The sequence below is a fragment of the Nyctibius grandis genome, chromosome 2, assembly GCF_013368605.1.
Source record: "Nyctibius grandis isolate bNycGra1 chromosome 2, bNycGra1.pri, whole genome shotgun sequence".
In the NCBI taxonomy this organism is placed as follows: domain Eukaryota; kingdom Metazoa; phylum Chordata; class Aves; order Nyctibiiformes; family Nyctibiidae; genus Nyctibius; species Nyctibius grandis.
The window spans coordinates 21622409-21648451 of NC_090659.1; the positions used below are offsets into that span (position 1 = coordinate 21622409).

Genomic DNA, 26043 nt, shown 5'->3' on the forward strand with positions numbered 1-26043 from the left:
ACATATTGTTTGGCTGGCTTACAAATGGTGTTTTTAAGGGAAGGATCACAATGGCTTCAGTCTAAGTAGAGAATTATATTTTGGAAACCTTGTTCTCCTGCACCTCTGAGAGCCAGAGACGGGACCCAGATTGTCCAAATTCACTGCAGTGAAATGAAGCTGGGAATGATACCTGGCATAGGGGATGCTTGCTGGGGAAATGTCTCTGGAGGAAAATAAGAGAGCAGTAGGAGGAAGAAGCAGGAGGAGAAGTAATTAATTACAATCATGAGAGCATCAGCAGCACAGTGTAGGATCTTATATCCCAAAAGCAGTGAGTGAGGTCTGCAGTGGCACCAGCAATAGGCAAAGTTATTTCATAACAGATTTTATGCGTGTATTATGTAAGAGTGAGTGTGAGTGTGTGTGTGTGTGTGTGTAATTAATATGAATTAGTCAATCTCAAAGGATTGAGGTTGACCTGGAGGCTAGTGTCCCCTGGATATGGAGGTTATTTTCTTCTTCCAATAGGAAATGAACCTGCTAGAGGACAGGGCAGTGGAAAATCAAAAGTCATGTGCCATAAAAAACGTGGGACTCATCACTACCACTCTCAAAAAAAGCACAAGGTGATGGCAGTCATTGCTCTGAGGAAGGAGGCAATGAAGACAGATACTAGTGGACCAAGCTTCACATTCAAGGAGGTATGCTACATGCAAAGAGCTCAAATCTGAAACAGTTGCACAAAAGTTGTGAAGATATCAGGCATCTCTGTGGCATCTCTGCTTCCCATTTTTCTGATCAGTAATGACAGTACCAGGAGTCACCCTGGGCACATCAGAGTACTCCCAAGGCCGAAGGAATAAGGGATTAGAGGCTCAGGTGTTGCTCTCAGTATATCCCTCCATCTCCCCTGCCAGGAGCTGTTGTTTGTTTGTGGCTGCATCAATGACATTGCCAGGGGCCATCGCATTCCCATGTGTTGATGTTGAGCATGGGTGGAGTTAACGTCATGAGAAAGGAAAAGAGAATCTTTTGTTCACCAATTTGTTACTTGAATGAAGAGAGTCCTAAACTGGGGTAAAAGAATTAAAGGGAACATCGTAAAATGTATGAATTAATGTGGCCAGCAGAGCAGAGGGTGAGAGAGGTAATTATAAAATAAGAAAAGAACTGGACTTAGTCATGGATCTGCAGATCCAACCTAGGCTGCCAAATTCGGAAGGTCAAGTGGATAAATATTTTGTTGAGTAACTAACAAAATCATTCCGGGTACAAAGTTTGGTGACCTGTACAGATTTTAATTATTCAAACATCTTCTGGGAGAGAAAGGCAAATCGACTGTCCAGAAAACACAGGGGATGCAGTGCTGTCCTTTTCCTTTTTAATCTGTATATTCTAAAAGTGAAGAAAGACATTAGAGAGGAAGCTTTTTCTGATGCAATTCTAACTGCAGGGAAGCAACTGGTTCACACAGAAGTTAACTTGGGTAAGGATGACTAAAATGACAGAGCTTACAATCAAGGAGAAGGAGCAACAAAATAGAAGCCATGAATCCATTCAAGCAAGTGGTCTTCAGAGAAGTCAGAGACTTTGTAGGACTGATCTCCCAGGAAACTGGTCCAAAGAAGTGGAAAGGATTCTTAAGGAAATAGCATTATAAACACATCAACAAATTATCTCATTGTGAAATGAATGGGAAAATGGTGTAGAAAAGACATAGAAGGCTACATTGTGAGTTCTTTTCACAGGCCTCAAACTCAAGGAGAGAGTGTATAGAAATTAGAAACTAGATCAGTAATTCACAGAAACACAGCATGAAGATGTAGTGACTAAATCAGGGAGGCCAAGGCATGAAGTGAATGCAGTTCACATGGGACACCAAGAATAACTAATGCAGAGGAACACAGGCAGGGAACTCTGAAAGCATACACAGAGCATTGAGTTGATGCACAAACCTTAAACTCTACCCGAAATGCTGTAAAAAGTCTGTATCCTTTTGCCAAAAACTCAGTTATTTCTGTGCCACAGGAAGAGGGCAGAAGAGGATCAAGCATGCTGCCTCTGCCCCAGGACCCTGCAATAGCACAAAATGTCTTCTAACTCCTAGAACATAGTACAAAAATGCTTCATGCTATTGAGAGCAGAGGAGAGATGGTCCTGGCTGGTCTGATCTCTGGGAGGGAAATTCCCCTTCCAACTCCAAACCTGGCAGTGAGGGTGCAAGTAAAGGGTGGTAGACAGCAAGGTCCCAGAACGGAATGAGAAAACTATAGACATGTGGCATTTGAGGAAGACCATTGATACTGGATGGCTGGAAAAGGAGAAAACATAGTAGGGGCCCTTACAAGGTGGCATGCAAAGGTGTTTGGAGCAGTGTACTCAGGCAGCAGTTGTCAGCAGTCACTAATGACATGGGAGACTGTGCTGAGCACGGTTTTGCAGTGGTCTGTCCTGGGATCTGGTACTAGTATTTTCACTACTGACTTGGATGTTAAATAAGCAAAGTGCTAATCACATTTGCAGATGACTCCAGTTTGGGAAGACCTGTAAATAGTGAAAGAATGAAACTGGACTCTACATGTTAGCTACAAAACTGAGAAGTAGCATTTTAAAATATTTAATTCAGTAAGAATGCGGGTAAAGTGCTATGTAGGGATGGCACAGGCACAGGACAGGGAACAAGTTGATTGATGATAGCTCTCTAAGAACAGACCTAGTTGTTATAGTAGGTCATTAGATGAGCCATGGGCCACTCTGCTAAGGGTGAATGCCATCCAGCGGCTGGATGGGAGCAGAGCCTGCAGGGTAGGGAGGTGATCCATCCCATCCACCACAGAAGGATTCAATTAGAGGGAATTCAGTAAACAGAAATGTCAATAACCAGAAATAGAAAGCAGAGTCTGTGAAGAAAATTCAAATGAACAAGAGAAAAAAAAATGGAAATAATATCTAGGAAAAAAATAGAAATAAACATGATAATTTTTAAATATTCCAGAGCATCAAAGTCCTTTATAGAAAGACTTAACATTAATAGAAATTATTTTTTTCATTTCCAATTATGTTTTTTTTTGCTTTTAATGGATAAATGAGACCTATCTGATTGAAAAAATAGAGAGGAAGATTTTGATTCATTTCCTTTGAAAGTTCCTCAGAAGAGAATGAGATGTTTTTGAAAAAACATGCCTTCCACAAGAACCTATAAAGCTGTGTGGGGAAACGAGATCTTATTGATATCTGTGCAGCCACAGTGAAGTCACCAGAATCCATTTGCATCAAAACTGAATCTAACCCACATGTGTCAAACAACATCTGAGTCAGGCCTTGAGATTAGGTCCACAGAGGGACATAGATGCTCTTGTCTCCCCTGCCCCATGACTCAAGCCCAACCTTGGTTACACGCTTGGCTCCTCTGTGTGTTGTCTGGGACTCCCTTCAGCCAGCACGCTAAACGGGGACTTACACAAATCAGCTAGTGAGAAATGCTTTAAAGAGCAGCATGCCATGCATTTTGCATCTTTTGGAGGTTAGGCTCTTAACCCAAGCTGTTGTTCCTTTCAACAACGTAGCAAGAGGTCACTCTCCTCTTTTATCACACAGGCTAAAAAAGAGCAAGATGTTGCGGTCGTCACAATAACCTTTTGTCCTCTAATGCAGCAGCTAAAGCACTTCTCAGGACACAGGTTGTTCAAGGCCCTCGCAAGACAGCACCCTGGTGACGGAGCTACTGGCGAGGCTGGGCACTCCTCTGTTTGCTGGGTCACACACACATAAAAGCCTTCAAGAGTCATTGTGTTAGGAAGGACCGTGATGCTCTAATCAGGCGCATGGGGTCCTCACGTGGGAAGACAGAGACAGGGACTTAGCCCAGCTCTTAGGCTTTCTTATACATTATACTTGACATCTGTACTAGATAAAATTATTCAGTAGCTCCTAAGAAGGGCCTGAACCCAACCTGCACAGCTCTGCGGGGTTGGCAACCCTTCTGGCCATTTGCAGAAGAAGGGATTTAGGGATCTCGAACACTTTATGCACATAAAAGATGACGTGGGGACAAACTTTATATTATCCAGTCTCTACATGAACATGGACCGGGTCCGCACCTTTGAGTGACATGGATGATCCCATTCGGTGCAAGAACTTCAACAGAAAAAAAGAGTAAACAATCTTCAAAACACATTCTGCTTCACCAAGCAAATCTTCAGCACTGTCCATGCACAGACTGCAAGACAATCCTTTCAGTCAAAACAGAATTTAAAAAAATACAGCTGTGTATGAAGTTATTCCTGACTGTTGATATTTATACACTATGAATGCCTGACCAAAGTTTCAAAAAAAAAAGAAAACATAAGAGCGTATCAATGGGTTTGGGTGATATCCATTCCTTTGCCACCTGCCCAATATACTGAAGTGGCATTCATGACTCTCCTAGGGGTTTTGTTTTCAAGGCTTAGTCCTGTAAATGCTGGTTTATGTCACAAGGCACTGAGACCATCAGAGAGGTAAATAAATGTCATGTCTATTAGTGAGTGCCAATAGCAACTTGATTGCAACAAAGCCTCAGTTGTTGAATGTTTTTATGAATACCAACGTTATTCATTTTGCTCCCAGAACCCTGGAATCTCTTCTGTTTTGTTTATGCACATGCACAACATTATATATAATATATATAGAAAGCACTAAGAGAAGAAATCTGGAATATTTCCCTCTGCAATGTGATGGAGTTCAATTTACTCAACAGTTGCACGACCCGCTTGTTTGTGAAGTCCTAGCACTCCTCATTTCTGAGCAGCATGCCTCTGAAAAGTTATCAAGAAATTAATGGAGTATTTTCATATAGTAGCATTTTAAACCCATAAATATGGGCAATTATAAAAGAGAGGATCTTGTGCAGAGTAGGTGGCATAATCAAATTTTTTGTTCCTTTTTTAATTTTTCTTCCTTTTCCTTGTTCTCTCTTACCAGTAGTTTTCTTCATTATAAAACATCAGAGTGCTCCACATTGGATGAGGCAGTTCTGAGTCTTCATCTAAATTTATTTTTTAGGAACTGTAAGTATTCTGGTCATCGAACTCCAGAGCTTCAATTCCATGTTCTGGGCATCCTCTGCTGGTGCAGAGAGAGCATATTGGATTTTTTTGCAGTTCTTGATCACAAATGTATATTTCTTACATCACAAACTGGAAACTCAGGTGTTAGAACATCATGAGCCGTATTCAAGGAGTTTATCATCAATGACACAAAATAATTGAGAGCATTTTTCTGCCCTTTCTGGTTTTGCAGCCTTTTTCTTTTGTATTTTGATGAAAGTTTCATCTCATGTTCAGACCAATACCTCCTACTGAAACCAATAGATGTTTTCATTGTGAGTAATGCAGGCCCACAGAGGAGCTTATCTAACAACACAAGTTTCTTTTTGGCTGGTTTCATAATTCTTTTCCATATGTTCATACTTACAGGGCAGACTTGTTAATGTGATTTTATGTGACCTACACAGCTTTCTCTTCTGTCTTGATGGGGAGCCCCTACAGCCCTTTGCTGTGCCCAGCTTTATTGCAGTACTTTGGAGCCTATTGGACTGCTTCCATTAGAAAAGTCACGTTTGACTTTGTGTTCAAAGACTCATATTTGTTTATTAAAATGTTGCACTCAAGTCAATATTCTGTAAGCATGGCCACCCAGCCAGGATTTTCCTGTAACCTATTGGCATTATGTTCAATAGCATGATCCAGACAACAGATTTATTGCAACGTTTAACACTATGTCAGGTAACATCTCTCCTTTAGGTCAAACCCTGATCCATTTTTGTGCAATTAAATCGCATAGTCTAAAGGGCAAAACTAGCCCTTAGAAGTATATTTCACCCTGTTGCCCCCTTGTGCCTTTTTCTTGAGTCTCAGCAGAGTTTGCAGACACTTGCTTTCCCATTCACCTGGCTTACTGCTCTTATTTGCTGTTCTGTTCAACCATATACAGACGTGCCCGATTGCTCCCAATATCATGGGATTTCTATACGTTGCAGTAGCAAGTCATGGGCGCTTCCTTCAACTGTATGACATCCAAACACATAACCCCACGACTAATATTTGTCTCTGTTTGGTTAAGATGAATGGCATCTTAAAAAGTTCCATCATGTACAGTAATCATTATAATCATGTGGACAGGCTCTTCCTTAGCTTCTTTAGTCATGACTTTTGCCCTTTTTTCTTGATTGATAAGTGTCAGCTTTGCATTCTGGACCTTGATATATATATTTACAGTAGTCTAAGAAATTTGTCCTTAATCAAAGGAGGCTTGACTTGCCAGCACATCTTTAGAATATTATTGAGTAACTCATTAAAATGTTAATAGCTTCTGTCAGGATTTATTGATCCTGATGTCAGCTTTTCTCAGAATAAGAAATAAAGCTGATTTTTATCTTATCTTCTGACCATGCTGAGTGATCAGTACTTAAATAGAATAATGAGAAGTGCTTGAGTAGAATAATCAGCATCTAGCACATGCATCAGTTCTGAATACAGACAGAGCCATCTAGATACATGAGTGTATTTTATGTGGTGTGTGAAATAATATGTCATATAAGGAAAATTAAGAAGACACTTTATCTGGATGATTTTGATAAATTATTTTTTCTGCTGAAGCAAACAGAGAGAATATGATAGCATCAAATATTTTCTCTTGGATGAAAACAGATTTTTTTAAACAACTTAGTAAAATAAAAGTATGAGTGCCCTTGTTGTTCATTGAGTCCTAAATTTTACAAGTTAAATAATGACCAAATTCTATTCCACTGAATTTCTACAAGACAAACATTTAATACAGAATATTTTCTGCTGTTGTCACATTGTTTTGGTTATACAAGGAACTGAACAAAAGACTGACTGACCTAGCGAAGGAGAGGGAGGGAAGGGTATTTGGTTTTCAAAGGCAGCTGCTAATCTCAGAATCTTTCCCACCGTGAGCAATGTTGTCCAACAGGAGTAAAACAGCAAATCCCGTGCTGACCCTAGCAGAGGCAGGATTGTCAAATGTCAAGATGAATGCAAGAAATAAGAGAGAATAATCTGTCTTTTATATCTTGCTTTAAAATTATTAAGTCGACCTTCATCAGGACACTTCTTTTGAGTACGTCAACAAGTATCTTACAGAGTGTTCAGGACTTTTAACAGATGGGTATGATGTTGTGATATTTTGCTAATTTGAAAGGACCGTGAAGACAGTATATAGAAATTTGTCCCTTAAAGGTTTGTTTAAGTAGCAGTCTACAAGGCAATTCCCTCTGAGCCTGGCATGTAAGAAACACTGTGTCCCGTGTAAATATGCTGCCACCTTGTACCTGGAAGGTGATAGGCATTTACTGGCAAAAGGATTGGGGCATTTCAAATGGGCTAAAAAGTTAGTTGGCTGCATTTAAGCTGCAGCGTGGTCAGCCTGTGAAAGGGCTACATAATGCAAGTGTCTGCAACAAAAAAGACTCAGCCTTCAGATACAAGGGATTCTTTTAAATCCTGTGCTCTTATAACTTAGAATTAAAAAAAAAGGTGGGTTATTTAGTAGTTTATTTATAAGATAAGGGCAAGAGCAACTGCCAAGAGGGTGACGAATGCTGTAAAACTTTTAAAAATAATAATTTTAGGACATCCCAAGAGAAGCTTCTTTCTAAATCAGAACGCCTTTTCTGGGTATTAAGTAGAGTCTGCAGTCAAGGAGAATTTATAGGAGTTATAGTTATGAGTGATATGGTTATGGACTTGGTCAATTTACCTTTTCATCAGATTAGTCAACGTAACAGGACTATGAAATCTGGCAAAACAGCCAGATGTCATCACACACTTAGTGAATTTTAATCTGTCATTTACAGTATTCAAGAATATAATGTGAAAAACCCTAAACGATGCCTAGTTTATGTGACTTGTGGTGCTGATTTTCATTAACACTTTTCTTGTGACAGTTGCCAATAAATTCTGGAATTATTTGCATACCTTTAAAAGGATGAAAACAACAGCTGTGAGGATGCAGACAAGAAATGCTATTTGGTATATGGGAAACAGCGTGCACTTCTGAAACCTGGCTGACTCCTTAACATAGCATATTAATTGTTTGTGCATAAGGTACAATCTTAATAACATTTGTCCAGAGTGACACTTATACATTACGGTCTTCAATATGCAAACACTTAAGCTTATGGGTAATTTGACGTTTACGTGTAATCTTATTCGATATGCAATATAAAGTTGCTCATGTATGTAAGTGACTTTAGGATCAAGGTCAGGGTTTATAGAGTGTTTTGAGATTCCTCAGGATAAAAATGCCATCTAAATGTAAAGATACTGTTTGTTAGGCATTAGTGTTTTACAGACAGTAAATTTAATGGGCCTGATTTTCATTTACCTTTACAGTCAGATGAGGGATCTATTTTGGAAAAGTCACCACTGTGGGGGAAGAAAAACAATAGCCAGGAAATTGCTAATGTTAATGTGATGTAAAGTCAAGCAACCCTTTCGAATCTCGTTTAAACTTTGATTCAGGAAGGGACTGAAACGCGAGCTTAATTTTAATTATGTCAGCAGTCCCAGCAGTCAGTGAGACCACTTAAAATTAGGCGTATTGTGCCTGCACGGATGCCTCAGTCAACAGAGTACAAAATACATTACCATTTCTTATCCGAATTGCCTGTGCCCAGTTCTTAATGGATGGATGGCCTTCTCCCAAAACACAGTGACAGAATAGATATTTAATGGGGCAGAAAAGCTCCTCTGCTGAACTGAGTCAAATGAGATTTCACTGAGGGGAGAGAGAGTCTCATCCTTTGAGAGGCATATATTTTAGAGGGACTAAGACAGAAGCTCAGGCAAAATCCCTAATGTAGATGCTCTGAGGAATCAAGCGTAGCGGTACTGATGGTTCGTACTGGGTACCCACACTCCTAACTTAACTGTGTGGGCTAAACACCTAAAGTAAGAGGGCACGAACATCTTCCATAGAGGTTTGTCTGTCTTTTGCTACCCCCCAGGGCAATGTGTTGTGTCATATCATTCATCTGTGCCTGCAATAAATAATTGCATCAAAGAATTCACCACAACTGTGCAAAGCCAAAGGCTGCTTCAGAACTGCCTTCCTTTCAATGGTGCTATTCAAATTATCTGTATTATTCTTCATTTTAAGAATTAATCTTTCAAGGGAGCTACTTTGAACGTCTGTTTAAAACAATATCCCCTTGTGTATTGAATTTAAAAATAAAGTGTACATTCTGGCTTTTTATAACACATATTTATAAATAAGACATATTCACAGCCCATATTTTGCTCTTTCATTTTTAAATGCTGTGTGATCTAGAATTTGATGGGGTTTGGGTTTTTTTCACAAACACAGAGATCAGAAAGAGCCATTTATGCTGTTTCTAAAGTAATGATGTGCAACTTAATGTTCTGCATACCATTCATATGTGTATTTATACACATGTGTACGTGTAGAGATATTTTTATATATTGTGAATGTATGTTTATCATTGTATCTTTTAAAAGGTTGCTCGCAACGGAAAGGATTTACGCAATTCTTCAGATGCCTGCATTCTTTTGAAGAACCCATTAAAATGAATTTGCTTCTGACACTCAGGGACTTAAAGAACTGTTAGTGTGTTTTGAGGTATTTTTTTAACTTTTTTTTGGATAAAATTGGCAAGCTGTACTTATTTACCTTATATATATTTTCTCCCGATAGCCAACTAGGTATTGTGTGTGATTACAGCTAAAAAAGGGGACTGGGAAAGGAGTTCTTTTTGAACTTTTTGTAAGCACCTTCCTGCATGATCTGGGACAATTTTGTGGGGTTTAAGATCGGAAGCAATCATTACAATTTTCTCTTCTCTTTCTCAGAGATCTCCCTGGATCTCCAGCAGGATCCTGGCCATAGGATACCACCCATGGGAATTGTGTGTGTTTAGCCTCATGGGAGTGGTATGAAATTTGAAGAGCTAGAAATAAGACTTGGGGCTTTTGAATCAGCGTGCTAGGTATCTACAAACCAAGTTAATTTTAAAGGCCTCAAGTTACAGGAAATTTTATAGAATCATATCATAGAATCATAAAATTTGTCATATTTCTTAGTAAAAATTGTCTTATTCTTAGGTTGAGCTCTACATCACGCAGCCGGTTACCACGTGGCTTCAGTATGGCAGACAAGGAACCTCCCTGGGATGATACTTTCTCACTGCACATTTCCAGCAGAGAAATGGGGAAACTAAGGCACCCCAATTCAGTTATTATTCCTAGCCTTGAGTCTGCTGCATGTTTGTAATCCCAGTCTGATGCTTTCTTCCCTCAGTAACGACTTTCAAAATCACAGGTAAAGTCTCCTGTAGTTGTAGGAAATATATTCAATTGAAATTTAATGGGGTACAAAACATATCACACATGAATGGAGGACTACTTTAGACCATGTTATTTTCCACTGTTCCCAGGCTTTCATATAAAAGGTTCACTCTCTTAATTCACAGTTTACAGGAACTTTTGAAAGATCTGGTCAGAAGCAGTTGCAAGTTTCTTCAGGATGTTATTGATGTAGGAGGTTGGTCCAGTGTCCTTACCAGCACTGCAAGAGTTTCTGACACTGACCCTGCCATCTTCCAAGGTCAGGAAGGTCCGTGGAAACAGACTAAAAAGTTCCACAGGTTAAATTCTAAAATAAATCTCTGCTTTCCTTTAGGAATTTACTTATCTTGATCCTTATGAGGATCTATATACAACTCTTACTCATGTAAGACTTAAGCAACAACTTGTGGCTTAAGCAACACAGAAAAAATGTTGCTGATTAATATTCAGCTGACCAAGGCATGGCTTGGTAATCATTCACTCCTTAAACTCAACTTCACAGCCAACAAACAATTTTAAAAGAGATCTTAAAAATATTTTACCAGTAATGATACTGAGCATTGAAATTTCATGGAACATAATTAGAGAAGTGAAAATATTCCACTACAAAAATATGGCAAGGATATTTTTTATTCCATCTATCTCCTTTAGCTAAAATTTGCTTCCAAAAATTCCACTTTCCATCTAATCCAAAAGGTTGGATTTTAAGTGGTTTCACAACAGCAACAACACATCTAAAGGGGCAGCAGGAAAAGACCTTCTTGGGGAGAACAAACACCTTGATAAAAGAAGGCATTTCTCTTTAGAGGGGGAGTTTTCCTAGGGCATCTGTGGGGTGAACATTTACACTGTAAAAATGACTGGAAAAGCCTATGAAGCTCAAGGGGATCTGCTCTAGCAAAGACGCTATCACTGACTCAGGTAGAGGGTGGAGTGTCAGGCGTTTTGTGTCCCTGAAGCCATTTGAGAGTTTGTGCCCATGACCTTGACTGTCTCAGACCAAATCACTGAGGCACACCGTTACTGATTCATTCTTAACAGGATGCCCCATCCCTGGAAACATTCAAGGTCAAGTTGGACAGGGCTCTGAGCAACCTGATCTCGTTGAAGATGTCCCTGCTCATTGCAGGGGAGTTGGGGTAGATGACCTTTAAAGGTCCCTTCCAACCCAAACTATTCTGTGATTCTATGACGTGTCACTAATAGCAATACTGCATGATTATCCAAGCCACTCGTTTACACACAAGTAATGTAATAATTTCTAACCGTGAGCAGCAATTTCTAAATGTATTTCTCTTCTGGTTGCATAGGTGAGGTAGGGGGTAAAGGTGTGCTTCGCTGGATGCTTACAGCAACCAAAGAGACAAAACTGACACTAGGAAAAGCTGATTGGTTTATTTTACCTGCTATCCCATAAAAAGTGGTAATTGACATTTTAGTGCATGACATGTTGCATTCCTTCATAATGCTACAGTAATTGAATGCACATGAAACTGTAGTGCACTGGGTGACCCTGGAGTGTGCCACACACCTGGAAGCAGTGAAGTTCAATTAATGTGTCATTGCTACTAATAACAGCTACTAGTGAGAACCTCCAGCCAGTCGCTACAGCAGAGGAAACAGTAATCCTTGTATTTAGACAGATAGTATACAGTAAACACCAAGGATCCGTTGTTTACATGCAGAGCTGTTTTGGATCAGCAGTTAAAATCTTGTTCTCTTAGTAACTTGCTTTTTCACTAAATTACACAATTTAATTTACCCCTGCACTGCATTTGTCTAGCTTTGTGTGCAAAAATTTGCAGATACTAAAATAAAATCAGCTGAGAGCCAGTAGCAGACTAAATCAAACAGTACTGAGACAAAGGTTCATGCAATAAAAAGAAGACGTAAATCACACACTTGCTCAGAAAAAAAACTATGGTAAAATGGCCTTAAGGATTTGATTTAATCTGTCAAACCCCAGGAAATAACAGTTGAAACTCCTTCCTTAACTTGCCTTATTGTTAAAATCAAGTTATCAAAAGTCCTACATTAAGCATATGCATCTATAGATGTGCATACACAAACAGTCTGAGTATTTTCTTCTTTTAGTTTACCAAAATAGAGGACATCAAAACTGAAAATGTACATCTGTGGTGGACCAGAACAGAGGCAGGCAGGGTTGAAGTTCTCTTTTTTAGTATTTCAGCATCAGGTCTGATTTCACTAAATAGTAAACATCAGGCTCTTGAGACAAGTCATGTGTCCTAGGTGCTGAACCTAAGAAATTATTAAACCATTTAACTAAAAGCTCTTAGGGAAGAAAAGATCATTCCAGTATGTCCTGGTTCCACAGCATCTCTGTCCTCACTAGGATTACAGAACAAGATATCAAGTTACAAACATTACATCATTTGAAAAAGCCTCCACTGACTGAAAGCCATGTTAATACTGAAGACCATGATGTTGATTCATGAGGAATTTAGCCTCTTCACAGGAACCCTGTTTTCAGTATCAGACCTGTGCATTTTTGCTGGTGTTGAGACAAATCTCAGAGGAGTTGTAGTTTCTGGCTGAGTAATCCCCAGAGATAAAGTATCTTATTGAAAATGGGTTTTGAACTTCTGCGAGCTTCACTCCTCTTCTAGCAGCTATCATCACCACATCTATTTTATTTCTCCAGTCATGCTGTTCTCTCATCTTAGATTTGTCTGAGATTTATCTGTCAGCTTTATCTGCCCCTAAACTCATTTCAGCTCACTGGCTGATTCTCTCAGGCATTCATGATAAATAACATTCTCCATGTTCCTCATGCTCCTATTTCCCTGACTTTGCTTTAATACATCTTGGTTTAAAGTCTGTCCTACTGACCTGCCTGAAATCCCAATATGTTTATGGAATTAGAGTACAAACTTCCTCAGCGATGGGTCTCTAATAGTCAGTAAAGCACTCTGTAGGTCGCTGGGAGAATATTTATCTTGTATTAATTGCACAAATATTCAGCTCAGTCTAAGATCCTCTCTGTTTTTTGAACTATCTAGTCCACACTGAATGTGTTCAGAGGGTTAGAGACATCGGTGTAATCAATCCCACTGTGAGTATTTGCACTGTCCGATACTTGCAATCTATTCAGGGCAAACAGTTGTCTGCCAATCCCCACTGCAGGAGGGTTTCCCAAGATATGCTAATAGCACATCTCCAGTGCTGGAGAAACCCTGAAGTAGAGAAAGCTTGAGAAAAAATTACAGAAAAGGTTCTGAGTTGAAAATGGAGGAAAGAGGAGAAAAGCACTTCCTGACTTTGACTTTTATATTGGGTAGCAGGAGACAGAGAGATAAAAGACTTTCTGAAACCATTTGAGTGATAAAAGGAGTGTTTGGACACAACAGTACATGCCAGTTTCTATTGAAGAAGAGAATGTGCTGTTTTCTTCTCTTGGAAAAGAAATACATTGCATTTCTGGAAATGCAAGGAAATTCTACATAGGTTTAGGGGGAATGAGAGGTGGAGGGGAGGTGTCTTTCCATTGCAGCATGGTAGCCACCATTTGGGAGACTTAAGCTCAAGAATCTTATTTGGCTGAGGTTCATTGTATGGAGATGGTTATATGAGAACAGATTATCTCAGAAATGTTTGCAAACTTCTAATAAGTAGCACCAGAAAACAGTGGAATAATTTCATATATTGCTCCATAACAATGTGAAAACAGATTTCTCTTGTTTTTTTTAGATAGGAAAATATCAAAAATATTACTTTGGAGACATAAAGCTAGGTGTTGCAGCTCCTCATAAATAATCCAAATCCTAGCACCATTTCCAAACTCAGTGTTAGCTACCTCAACTGCTGTGGGATTGGCCTCTTCCAAAGAGAATGCACAAAAAAAGCTGAGCAGTGAAACATGTAAGCTAGACACAGGGAGATGCTAAGTGAGTGGGCTGGTCCTTACAGCCTTCTTCCTACCTCAGACTTAGACATCTTCCTCATCCTAAGGTTCCCTGACTGGGATTTTCTTTGAACCTTTTAATTTGTTTTCATTTGTTTGTTTGGGTTTTGTTTGTTTTTTGGGGTTTGGCGTTTTAAGAGAAGAAGCGAACAAAAACATTGTTTAAGCTCTAAGACTGGAGGCAGAACATCAGTTTTCCTCATCTTCCTGCCATACCACAGAGTGGTCCAGAATTCATGAAATAAGGGGAGAGTTCAGTTGCCTTTGAGGAAGTTCAAAGTTTTTATCTCCATCTTTTCAGCAACAGCAGGATATAAATGGGGCTGAGACTCACAGTCCCTCCTGTTCACACCAGGCTGCTCTGCCTAGAAAAACTAAAGGAAAGGAAAAAAAAGAATGTGACTCAAGCCTGCTTGGCAGGGCAGTTGGCTGGGAGAACGGAGTCCTGCACCTCACCCTATTCCAAAGGCTTTCAATGCATTTGTGTGCAATGTCTGTTCCCAAATAATATACATTTAAAACAAACAAACAAGAAACCCTTCAAAAAGACATCAAAGGTTTGTCCCTTCCCCAGTAAATCTTTATTCTTCTATGCACAATGAAGTCAGTTCAGTAGAAGAGTACCCCACACACACACTCAGGTAGACAATGGTCTGATACCTCGAAGATACTCTTCATAGACAAGTGTATTGGATTTGCGTGGCAAGGTTTTGGTAGCAGGCGTGCTACAGGGGTGGCTTGTCTCAGAAGCTGCTAGAAGCTTCTCCTATGTCCAATAGAGCCAATGCCAGCTGGCTCCAATATGGCCCGCTGCTGGCCAAGGCCAATCCCATCAGTGACAGTGGTAGCGCCTCTGTGATAACATATTTAAGAACCGGGAAAAAACCTGCATGACACCAGCAGCAATCAGAAGAGAAGAGTGAGAATATGTGAGAGAAACAGCCCTGCAGACACCCAGGTCAGTGAAGAAGGGGGGTGGGGGGGTGCTCCAAGTGCCAGAGCAGAGATTCCCCCACAGCCCATGGTGAAGACCATGGTGAGGCAGGCTGTGCCCCTGCAGCCCGTGGAGGTTAATGGTGGAGCAGATATCCACCTGCAGCCCCTGAAGGACCCTACGCTGGAGCAGGTGGATGCCTGAAGGAGGCTGTGACCCTGTGGGAAGCCCACGCTGGAGAAGTCTCCTGGCATGATCTGTGGCCCTGTGGAGAGAGGAGCTCATGCTGGAGCAGGTTTTCTGGCAGGACTTGTGACCCAGTGGGGAACCCATGCTGGAGCAGTCTGTTCCTGAAGGACTGCATCCTGTGGAAGGGGCCGACACTGGAGCAGTTCGTGAAGAACTGTAGCCCATGGGAAGGACTCACATTGGAGAAGTTCGTGGAGAACTGTCTCCCATGGAAGGCACCCCACGCTGGAGGAGGGGAAGAGAGTGAGGAGTACTTCCCCCTGAGGAGGAAGGAGTGGTAGAGACAACGTGTGATGAACTGACCACAACCTCCATTCCTCTTACCCCTGTGCCTCTGAGGGGGAGGAGGCAGAGAAATCAGGAGTAAAGTTAAGCCCAGGAAGAAGGGAGGGGTGGGGGGAAAGTGTTTTAGGATTTAGTTTTTATTTCTCATTATCCAACCCTGATTTGGTTGTTAATAAATTAAATTAATTTCCCCAAGTTTATTCTGGTTTGTCCATGATGGTAACTGCTGAGTGATCTCCCTGTCCTTATCTCAACCCACAAGGCTTTCATTATATTTACTCTCCCCTGTCCAGCTGAGAAGGGGAGTGATAGAGCAGCTTTGGTGGGCACCTGGCATCCAGTTGGGGTCAACCCACCACAACAAGAGGCCTGTGGTTGAATCCTTTTGGACAAATGAGGAAACTGAGTCTGGGTATTCACCGTCGTATCTGACTCATCTGTCTTGTGTATAAAAAGAGGACATCTCCTGTTGATCATGGAGAGGAATAAGCTTTCAGCACATTTTCGCAGTGTATTCATTGACTGTGTTGGGCACAGATCGAAGGACAGAAGCGGAGAAATACTTTCTTCTGAGGTCTGCATTAGGTACCATGCTAACTCTGCCCTGCTGAGGCTGAGGTGCGACCAGGGGTGTGTTTGAGGAGCTGAAATTATGAAAACTGGGCTTTAGATATATCCACAATTAGCCAGTAACTGAGTGGAAGTGCTCAGCATTTCTGTTTTAGACTTCAGCATCTGCATTATTCAGGACCCCCTTTCTGGGCTCTGGCCTTTATCTCCGAAACTGAGAGCACATTCAAATGGCACCCAGTGACTGAAGTGTTTAATTCTTTGGTATTGGTGGGTCTTGGGGATCAGATTTCAGGATCAGTGTCTAAAGGTCAAACAGATCATTTTAGAGGGCAGTATCTTCTGAGTGTCTTTCTGATGTTAAGAGAGACTGAACTTAGGTCATCTTTTTTCAGTTAAGATCAAATATATCCCTAGTTCCCATAATAAAAGTATGGAAACCTAGATCATATGAACCCTGACAAAAGGAAGAAGGCACGTGAAGTTATAGCCAAAGCTGGAAACAATAATGAGAAATAGCAGCAAGTTCCTATACTGAGAGTAGCTCCACTTTCAGATCCGTTTGCTCACTGACTCGTAGTTCAGCTACAAAACTTGCTGCTGTGAATTTGTTAAGGGATGAGTTACCAGTACAAGCAAATGCATTGTGTGCCCATGCAGGATGTTTTGCCATGTTTCAAAGACAAATGGCATAACTTTTCAACCTCACTGCTACTGGGGAAGTTCATGGTGACCAGAAGAAAACAACTGTTTTTATATTGGAAAGACATGAGCAGAGGCAAGGAACACCTCTTGTATTCTGACTTTGGTGAGGTCAGCTCACGTGGGCTCCTTACACACTTGCAAAGCCTTGACTCTGCAGGATGAGGGTTGGGAGACTTGTGATCCATTTCAAACAAGACACCTTGGTATGAGGCTGTTCTCTGCTCTGCCTTTTGAACCAAAAGGGATCATGTCCAATGAAACCACACCACCAGTTCCCCAAGAGCTGAGCTTGTCAATCCTCACTTTTCCCATGCCCATGCTAGACCTTCCCAATCATCTCAGCCACACTGACAAGGAGACAGACCCTCTCTTCCCACTCTTCTCAGTGCCTTGTCGTGCCTTGCTGAAGTTGCACTCCTGTGATTATTCCATGGTGTTTTAAGCTGATGCCTTGGAGAGCTGGCTGATACACATCCATCTGCAGGGCTGAGGTCTTAAGTTCACAAAAGTGACCTTCGCTAAAACCTCTGCTTCCCTTCTCCATCCCCTCTCCCTTGCAATAATGACCCAGTCCCATGTGAATAGACTATTCTTGACTTAAATTTCTCTGCCTGTACATGGTAAAATACCTATTTAGAAATCAGCTATTACGTGTGTTACAAAGCGTTCAATGGACAAATGCAAAAATATTGAATCGGTATGTTGCAACAAATCAAAGGTTCAGCAGTTAATGAGAGCGTATACATTTGCTTATGAATATGCTTAGAATATAGTAAAACATCACATAATTATGTATAAATATCATTTTCCATTCATCATTTCTAAATCATGACTAAAGTATTTATAAACTTTACCATAAAGTATTACCAAAGTTCTTCTGACAGCCATTATATATTGAATGCCAAGCAGCATAAAATACCACCAAAAAGCAGAGAGATATTTTTGCATCAGAATTCCTCTGTTCCTCACAGATCCATTACTCATCTCCACTAGATTAGTCACACTATTCATATAAGCTGAGGGCCACTGAGAAAACAAGTTCAAGTCACTGAACATAACTTAAAAAAAGTAAATAAAAATACTTACATTGACTTTCATAATGTTCAAAGGATTTCAGACAGATAGAGCAAAAATGCTCCACTGTGTGTTTTTCCTATTTCTTCAGCCTAGAAACTTCCTCTCCATGATTGATACATTCCCTCTCCTGTTCCCAAGGACAGCTTTCACCTTTTAAACTATCTACTGTAGGTAAAAGAAATATGGTTTGCAGCTTTTATTAGCAGAAGTAAATGTTTGGTCAGGAAATTTTGGGCATCATAATTAATATCAATTATCTGAGTTTTATGAAAATACTTTCATCAAATTCCAGGTCAGTTGGGAAAAAAAATGAAGTTGGCCTTAACAAAATAACTTTATTCCCCTCGGAAAACCGAAATTGAAAACCTGACCCAAACATGAGCATTCAGTGTTTTTAACTCAGATATATTTTTTGCAAATGTTTATCCATTTGGATCAGTCCATCAACTCCGACAGCTCCTGCAGTGTCGCATGTCTATATTCTCACTGTACATCATGTAAAGGCAGTGTACATTATGTACACCATGTACCCTATTCTACATTATGTACAGAAAAAAATAAACAAATTTACTAGTTCTAAAGGAAAAAAAACACCCTTATTTAATTTGCAAACAGCAGGTATTTTTCTGGATAGCTAGCTCAAGCTGCTTTTGACAAACTCTAAAAATGCTATCTGGGTAATGAGAAAGAGCATTGAGTTTTCCTTCTTTCCACTCTGATTAGAAATGGGATCCACGTCCCAGCTGGATACTTCCAGTTCATACCCAGTAGAAATAATTTTCTGTCCCATTGCCAAACATTGTCCCATGTGGCCAGCAAAGGCTGGACAATAGCAGTAATACAGCTTCAAGTAAAGAGCTGAAAACGATCCCCTGCAACCGGAGGCCTCAATTCTGCGTAGTTTAATAATTCTAGCACCATGATTTAACTTCCTTTTTTTCCTTTCAAGTATTCAGGGAAAATTAATCGTATTGTCAATGCTTACGTTTCCTGCCTTACTTATTTGTAAGGACATGTTTGAGTGGCATACTAGAAGGCTGATCCTGAGGTCTATACTTAACTAGTAATCCTCGTGCACCCTAGTAACCCCACTGAATATCAATATACGATTGTGGTACCAGGGAAAGTTAAACAAATCCTGAGGAATCTGTTTTATTGGCATTTAAAGGATTTTTGTGCGTGTGAGCATGTGTGTGTGTATGCTTCTACACTTGGGAACAGTAGTTACAGGAGAAAAAATAGAAAGGATTCCTCCGGGGACGATAAGCGCTGCTAGTTCTTGAGCTCATACCAATGCTGATGTTGCAGCCTGTAAACGTTGAAATATCTGATGATATTTTCTTTCCTGAGGAACTCGGCGGTATTTCTCGCAGTTAATACGTTAGCTAAGCACATCAGACCAAAGTTAAGATCCGCACTGTGCTTGGCCCCTCCGCCCCATTTTCCCCAGCCTGGACCTGTCGAGCATTGCCTGTATTACACGAGCATACGAGACCGAGAAACTCAGGAAAACCACACACATGTGAGAGACCAAAGTCACGTCCTTGCAAAGGAGTCTGTCGCAAGAGTTGACCGGGTGGCACCGGGACCACTTTCACGGACACGGGTGGACGGCAAGACCCGGTCTGCCGCCTGCCCCTGCCTGGGCCCTTCTTCCCCGCCACCGTCCCCACCGAAACGTGCTAATGTCTGCGAACCGCGGCCGAAGCGCCCCTGGAAACCCCCCCGATTCCCGGCCGGGGCCGCCGCCGCCCGGCTCCTGCCGCCCGGGCGCGGGCAGGGGACGGGAGGGGAGCGGTGGCGGGGCTGCCCACCCCGCTGGGGCCCGCTCCGCCTGCGAGACGCTCTTTGCGTGACTTTCAGGATTACCAAAAAAAAAAAAAAAAAAGGGATTAAACCCCCTCGTTTTGAGCTTCTCCTTCCTGAGCGCCTTCCCGGGGATCTCACCTCCGCGCCCCGGCGTAAAATAAGCCCCTCGGGCTTGCCCCCTGCGCCGAGCATCACGCGTGGGCTGCTCGCCCCGGCAGCCCCCGCCACGCGCCTCACTCAGCGGCGGGCCGCGGGGAAATGCCCCGCCGTCGCCCACCCGCGTAACCCCCCGCCCCTCCACGCACACACAGGCCGTGGGGCGCGCAAGGGCTGGGCCCTTCCACGCAAGCCCCGGCGGCTCCGGGCGCGCTGCAGCCGGGCGATGCGTGACTCGCGGCCAAGGAGCTGCCCATACAGTTTGTTTGTGGGGCGGTGGAAGGGTTCTTATTCACCGCACGTTTTCCTCTTTATTTTCCATTTTTAGTTTAAACCCTTGAGGGGGAGGAAAAGAGGCGAAATACTCCTCTGCGATATAGCTCACCTGAGAAAGAAACGCTCACCCTTTATCTCCCACCCGGTGAAGAGTTTCCCCCTAGAATCAAGGAAAAAAGTTGTTAAAATAAAGTGCTTTTCGTGTGCGCCCAATTTACGAGTCAGCAATAACGGATCAGTGAAAATAAGATATGAATATTTAACTAATTAATTGTTTTATTTATTCTCCTTACTTATTTTCATCTCTGGCGTGGAGTTTCTTATTAAAACGGACAGAGGAAAACCCTTCCCCGCAGGTCCCTGCAGCCACCTCGGACTCACCGACTTGAATATCGCGACTCCACCTCGGTAGGTTTGAGCCACCCTTGTAGCAACGTGATTTTTCTTTTTTTTCTGTCGGGATTACGTTGCAAACATTCGCAAACCTGCCTTTTCTCCAAACCACCGGCATTTGTTACAAAGGTAACGTGCTCCCCTCTCGCTTTCCGTTGAGACCCAATCGCTCGTCCCTGTATGTTGTTTACAGGACACAGAAATGTCCCATACAGTTTCCTTCTCGGGGTTAGTGATCGCTGAGCTTGTCGTATCGGACCCGTTAGGACCTCCCTTGAAATACAGCTACTTATATATATGTGTATATGTATATGTATATGTATATGTATATATATATATAAAAAAAATATTTTTCCCACGCATATTTTTTTTTTACCTCTGCTAATGAGTCCAGTTTCGGCGGCCGGCGGAGGTTGTATTGAATTTTGAGAATTTCCCCGAAAGGCTGAAGTTTCTTTTCGACTGGCGTTTTTTCTAGATTTATTTTGATTTGTTTTGCTCTGCGAAAAGTCCCGGCCAGAGCACGCTTCCGTAAAAAGAAAAATATAGCGGCGGGTTTAACCGCCGACTACATCTGCCTACGCCAAGTGTCCCCGTGAGAGGGGTGCCCCTGCGAAAGGGGTACGGGGCTGTTCCTATTTTGAGGGGTAAAAAGGGCAGTGCAGCAGGGTAAAACGGGTCACATCGCCCGGGGTCCCCTGTGCAACCGATTCGCTCAGGTTTCCTTGACCTGGAAGCCAGCTCTAGCCTAAATCCCACCCAGGACGGCGGGGCAGTGAGCTGCTTCCCGATCCACGCTTGTCCTCCCTGCAAAAGCCACTTTCCCCGAGATGCGCCAGCCAAGGGACGGGCACGGTACCGGGTACCTGAGCCGGAAGGGGGACAGATTTGGGACGGGACGGGGCAAGAGGCCTTGCGGGCAGGGCCCGGGGCCCGTCGGGGCGCCGCTCCCCCGCGTCCTTGCCCCACGTTTCAAGTAGCAGATGCAGAGCACCGCGGGCGCGGTGAGGAAGCCGGCTGTCCCGGGCGGCGGTCTCCCGGCGGGGGCGGCCCGGGAGGGGAGAGTCGAGGCAGCGGTGTCGGCGCTGGGGACCGAGCAAGTCCCGCCCGCGGAGAAGGGGCCTCCGCCGGCGGCGGGGAGGTTAAAGAGCGCGGCCTTTCCCTCGACAACGCCGGGACAGGCCCTTTCTGGTGTAATAGGATAATTACAGAGGGGCGGGCGAGCTTAAGCAAACACACTCGCCCGCCGGTCAGGCCTCTCCCGGGGATTAATATTAAGGACCGGTGCATTGTGTTTAGCAAACGGGGCATCCAAACCCCCTCGATGCCCTTCCCGTGTCCCCGGTTGTGCCCGCCGCTCTTCCTCGTCCCTCCTTTTCTTCGCACCGAGGGTTTTCTCTTCACTGCTTTAATCGCCGGTTGCAGCCCAGCTCCTCCCGCAGGGGCAGGAGAGTGCTGGAGCCACGCGTGTCCCTGCGCAGCCGGCCCGCCGGACGGCTTTTTGCAAGGGGCGCTCGGTCGGGCCGGTTTCCCCTGGGAGTGGGTGTATGTACGTGCTCGTGTGTGTCTCCACGCCTGTGCCGCTCGTCGCAGTGCAGCGGTACCCTCGGAGCGCGAAGGGCTCCCGTCGGGTCGGGGCCGTGTCAAAGCCAGACCGGGCGCGGCGCGGTCCTGTCCGGGCCGGGGTTAATCCTGTAGCCCGGAACATGACGCGGGCGGGGACGGGCACCCGGGCATAGCTCTTGTTTTAGCGACGCTGTGACAACCTCTGCAAAGGTAGCCCCGAGCCCTGCGGTTACAGCCCCGTGAGCACCGCGTCTTCCAGCTCTGCCTACGCTGCCGTGCGTGGGGCCGCCGCCGGGTCTCCGCCGTCGAGGTGGGGGGGGAGCCGGCAAAGCCCGGTCGCTCGAGGAGTTTCTTCACCTTCCCTCGGGGAGACGCTTCGGCTGCTCCGGGGTTAAGCCCTGGTCATCGGCAGCCTACCGGGCAAAGGAGAGTCACGGCTGGTGACCGGCGGCTGCCGGTACGGCACCAGCGGGGAGGGTTGCGGGGCAGCGGGGTGCCTGGGCAGCGTTCGCTGCCTCCCCCGGAGCTCGGTCCCGCACTTTCCCTCTCACCGCACGCATCAGTGCGAAGGGCCGTGTATAAATATGTATGTGTGTGTGCGAGTTTGTAAATGTACTCATGTGTGTACATGTATATATACATGCATATGCACACGTGTACTGTATATACAAAATAGATATCATGTGCATATATAGTATAAATGTGTGCTATATATACGTATGCATGTGTATATATGATACAGACACACATATGTATTTGTATGCAGGTACATTTTGCCCCTTTTACCCAGCGCCAAACAACAGGGGAAAGTGCTCGGGTGACTTAATGGCAGTGCAGTAGGTCTGGTGAAGGAGGGCCCGCGTTTGTCGCGGCCCCACGCATGCCCGTGCCCCGGCCCCCGTCGGCAGCCCGGTGGGGGTACGAGGGCCCCCCCCCCAGGCGCCGCAGGGTCACGGCCGGTGCACCGAGTGCGTACGTGAGCGACGACAGGTTACGGGACAAGTGGGCCGCGGGTCTCCGCCGGCGCCCTATGGCCCCTTAGGGAGGTCGGGGGGAGCGGGCTCGGGCTGCCACAGCAAAAGGCCCCCGCCCCCGGCTCCCCCCGCCCCGGCCTACGGTCCCATCGCAAGTGCTAATTGCGGCTCTTTTCTGGCTCCTCTGTATTTGGGTCCCTCGGAGGGCGCTGCGCGGGAGGACACGTCACGGATACATTATCCCCTCCCCTCTTGAGGCTCTCCTGGCTTTCTGCAGCCTTTGCTAAAGAATTAACCGAGGGGTCCACTTCAGAGCTCCTTCTGCCCTTGGAAAAAGAAAAAAAAAAAAAAAAAGAAAAAGGGAAGGAAAAAAAAAGCGGAGATACCGGTGCTATCAGGCGAGGAGCGCGGCGGCTAGGATTTCCGAGAGGAGGGGAATTTTACCTTCGATCCTTGCCGTATGGTGAGGATCGCTGCTCCTTGAGGGAGGTGAATGTAGCAAATCCTCCCTTTGCCTTTGAAAGGCATGTCTATGCGAAAGAGCCACCGCTTCGCTCTTTAAATACGTGACAAATAATAATAATAAAAAAGAATCAACTCCTGATCTTGCAAATTCTTTTTCTTTAAAAGGAGGGGGGAAAAAAACAATAAATAAATCCAACAAAATCAAACCCGCGCCTTTGCCAGCGCTGGGACTTGTTTGGAAAGAGACAACGCTGAGGTGGCACTGGTCCCGAGGAAAACGGATCCTTTAATTTGACTCCGCATGAGAACCACATTTGGAGCTGGGCGCAGCGGACGGAGCGGCGGGAGCAGCCCCGCGGCCAGCAGCCCCCCGGGACCGCAGCTCCCCCGCCATCCCAGCCCCGCCGGGCTCGGCGCCCCCCGCGCCCCGGAGCTGAAGCAGCCCCTCGGGGACGGAGGAAAGCGTCTTTCTGCCGCAAGACCGGCCGCCGCCCGCCGAGAGAGAAGCGTCTGAAGGAAATGCGAGCTTGTGATTTCGGAGCACTTCAGCCATCAGCTCCCTCCGCACCGGCTTTGACTTTCGTTTAGCGAGGGGCTGCCTTGCCAGCTCGTCGTTTCCTCGGCATCTCGGGCTCCGGGACCAGATCATTTTGCACTTCGTTAAACGAGCAGCGCGGTCTTTCCTTTTTTTTCTTCTTTTTTTTTTTTTTTTTTTTTTAAGAGACAAGGTGTCCAAAAATGGTTCAGCCTGCTTAGCCAAATGATTTCTTGCGTGGACGCTCTACTTTTAATACTTTTTATTATTATTTTTGGACGGGGAAGGGTTGAGTAGAAGAAATCCTTCAGTGAAGGGAACCCAGTGCTTTGCTCCCCGTTGAGGAAAAGATCCGATTCCAGCTGCAGGCAGAGGACCGTGGTTCGTGTAGGTCTTTCAGTCTCGGTTTCAAAGCTCTAGATATTGCAGGGTCAGAGCAGAACTGCCTTCTCCCGAGCGGCTTGCCTGTCGTGGTTGCGGCTCAGAGATCGCCTCTCCCCTCCTCGCACCATTTCTGTTGGTGTTGGTTTTGTTTGGTTGGTTTGGCTTTTTTTCCCTCCCCTTTTTTCCTCCCCTTTGTATTTTTTTATTATTGTTATTTTATTTGATTTGGGTGAATTCCCTCCCTCGCTTCCTTAAACGAAAATACTAACTCTCAAGCTGAAATCCATGCCGCCTGCAGTTCAGAAGAATTGGGTCTAATATGCCAGTGTCATCTTCGCCTTGCAGTAGTCGCGATGAAGGAAAAATCCAAGAACGCGGCAAAGACTAGACGGGAAAAAGAAAATGGAGAATTCTACGAACTGGCCAAACTCCTGCCCCTGCCCTCGGCCATCACCTCCCAGCTGGACAAGGCGTCCATCATCCGCCTCACCACCAGCTACCTGAAAATGCGAGCCGTCTTCCCCGAAGGTAACCACCCCGGGAGGGGCCGTCCGCTCCCACCCGACCCGCACAGGAGGGATGGGGCAGCACTGCGGCCCGAAAAGGCGGGGGGAGGGGGGTACGTACCCCGAGACGAGCCCGTATCGCCTCTACGTCCTGGGAGGAGCGGGGGTGCTTGCAAGTGTCCCAGCACTGGGTGGCAAACGAGGGGAGAGCGAGGGAAAAGCCACCGGGTGCGGAAAGGAGCCGGCTTGCCTGGGAAGAGGAGGCAGCGCTGCGGTACCCGAAAGTCAAGGCTTGCCGAGGGGGTGCCGTGCGGGGGTCGGGAGGCAAATAGCAGCTCTGGTCCTGTGAGGCCTGAATCCGAAAACAGCTCGCCGCGGCCGCGGGTAGGAAGACGAGCCCCCCGGGAGCTTCGCCCGGGAGTACGGGCTGCGCGGGGACATCGGCCCGGGACTGTGCCGGGCTGGCGGCGGAGAGGGGTCGGGCAGCCCGGCCGGCGGCGGCGGAGGGCAGAGCCGTCCGGTTAATCCCCCCCCCTTGTCTCCCCTCCACCTTTGCTGCCCTTTCAGCTCCGTCTGCTCAGGGGGACCGTCCCGAAGTGAGCGGGCTCCGCTCGGCTCCGCCGTGCCCGGCGTCTGCGGCCCCGGGAGGCAGTTGCCCCGGCCCCCGAGGGAGGCCCTTCGGCACGGCGCTCCTGCCGGTGCCCAGGCACGGCCTCGGGAAAAAAAAATAGTGTGGGTGTTACTATTATTTTTATTTGGTTGGAGTTTTCTGGAGGTAGGGAAGCAGGCTGGAAAATAAAGTGCGGCGGCTTCGCAGAGAGGCCCTCCGCCTTCTCCTGGGTCCGGAGAGAGCGAAGAAGGCCGGTCCAAGCTCAATCTGCCCCC

The 26043-nt window shown here is 45.0% G+C and overlaps 1 protein-coding gene and 1 long non-coding RNA gene across 4 annotated transcripts in view; one reads left to right on the forward strand and one right to left on the reverse strand.

Annotated features, from left to right (window-relative positions):
• Nucleotides 1-20832, reverse strand: part of LOC137660547 (uncharacterized) — a 30026-nt gene extending 9194 nt beyond the window's left edge. Inside the window, exons 1-2 of the long non-coding RNA XR_011047696.1 lie at nucleotides 20717-20832; nucleotides 20445-20495 (exon numbers count right to left, since the gene is read on the reverse strand). This is a non-coding gene — a long non-coding RNA (uncharacterized lncRNA). The remainder of the gene's footprint in view (nucleotides 1-20444; nucleotides 20496-20716) is intronic.
• Nucleotides 20833-22485: 1653 nt separating this feature from the next.
• Nucleotides 22486-26043, forward strand: part of SIM2 (SIM bHLH transcription factor 2) — a 64361-nt gene continuing 60803 nt past the window's right edge. The window contains exons 1-2 of one of the 3 annotated variants that reach the window (XM_068425304.1): nucleotides 22486-22504; nucleotides 24998-25180. In XM_068425304.1, the coding sequence (XP_068281405.1) occupies nucleotides 25006-25180 (175 nt within the window). In that variant the 5' untranslated portion in view covers nucleotides 22486-22504; nucleotides 24998-25005. Of the gene's footprint in view, nucleotides 22505-23515; nucleotides 24656-24997; nucleotides 25181-26043 lie in introns of those variants that run through there. The other 2 variants (XM_068425302.1, XM_068425303.1) reach the window with 2 other exon arrangements.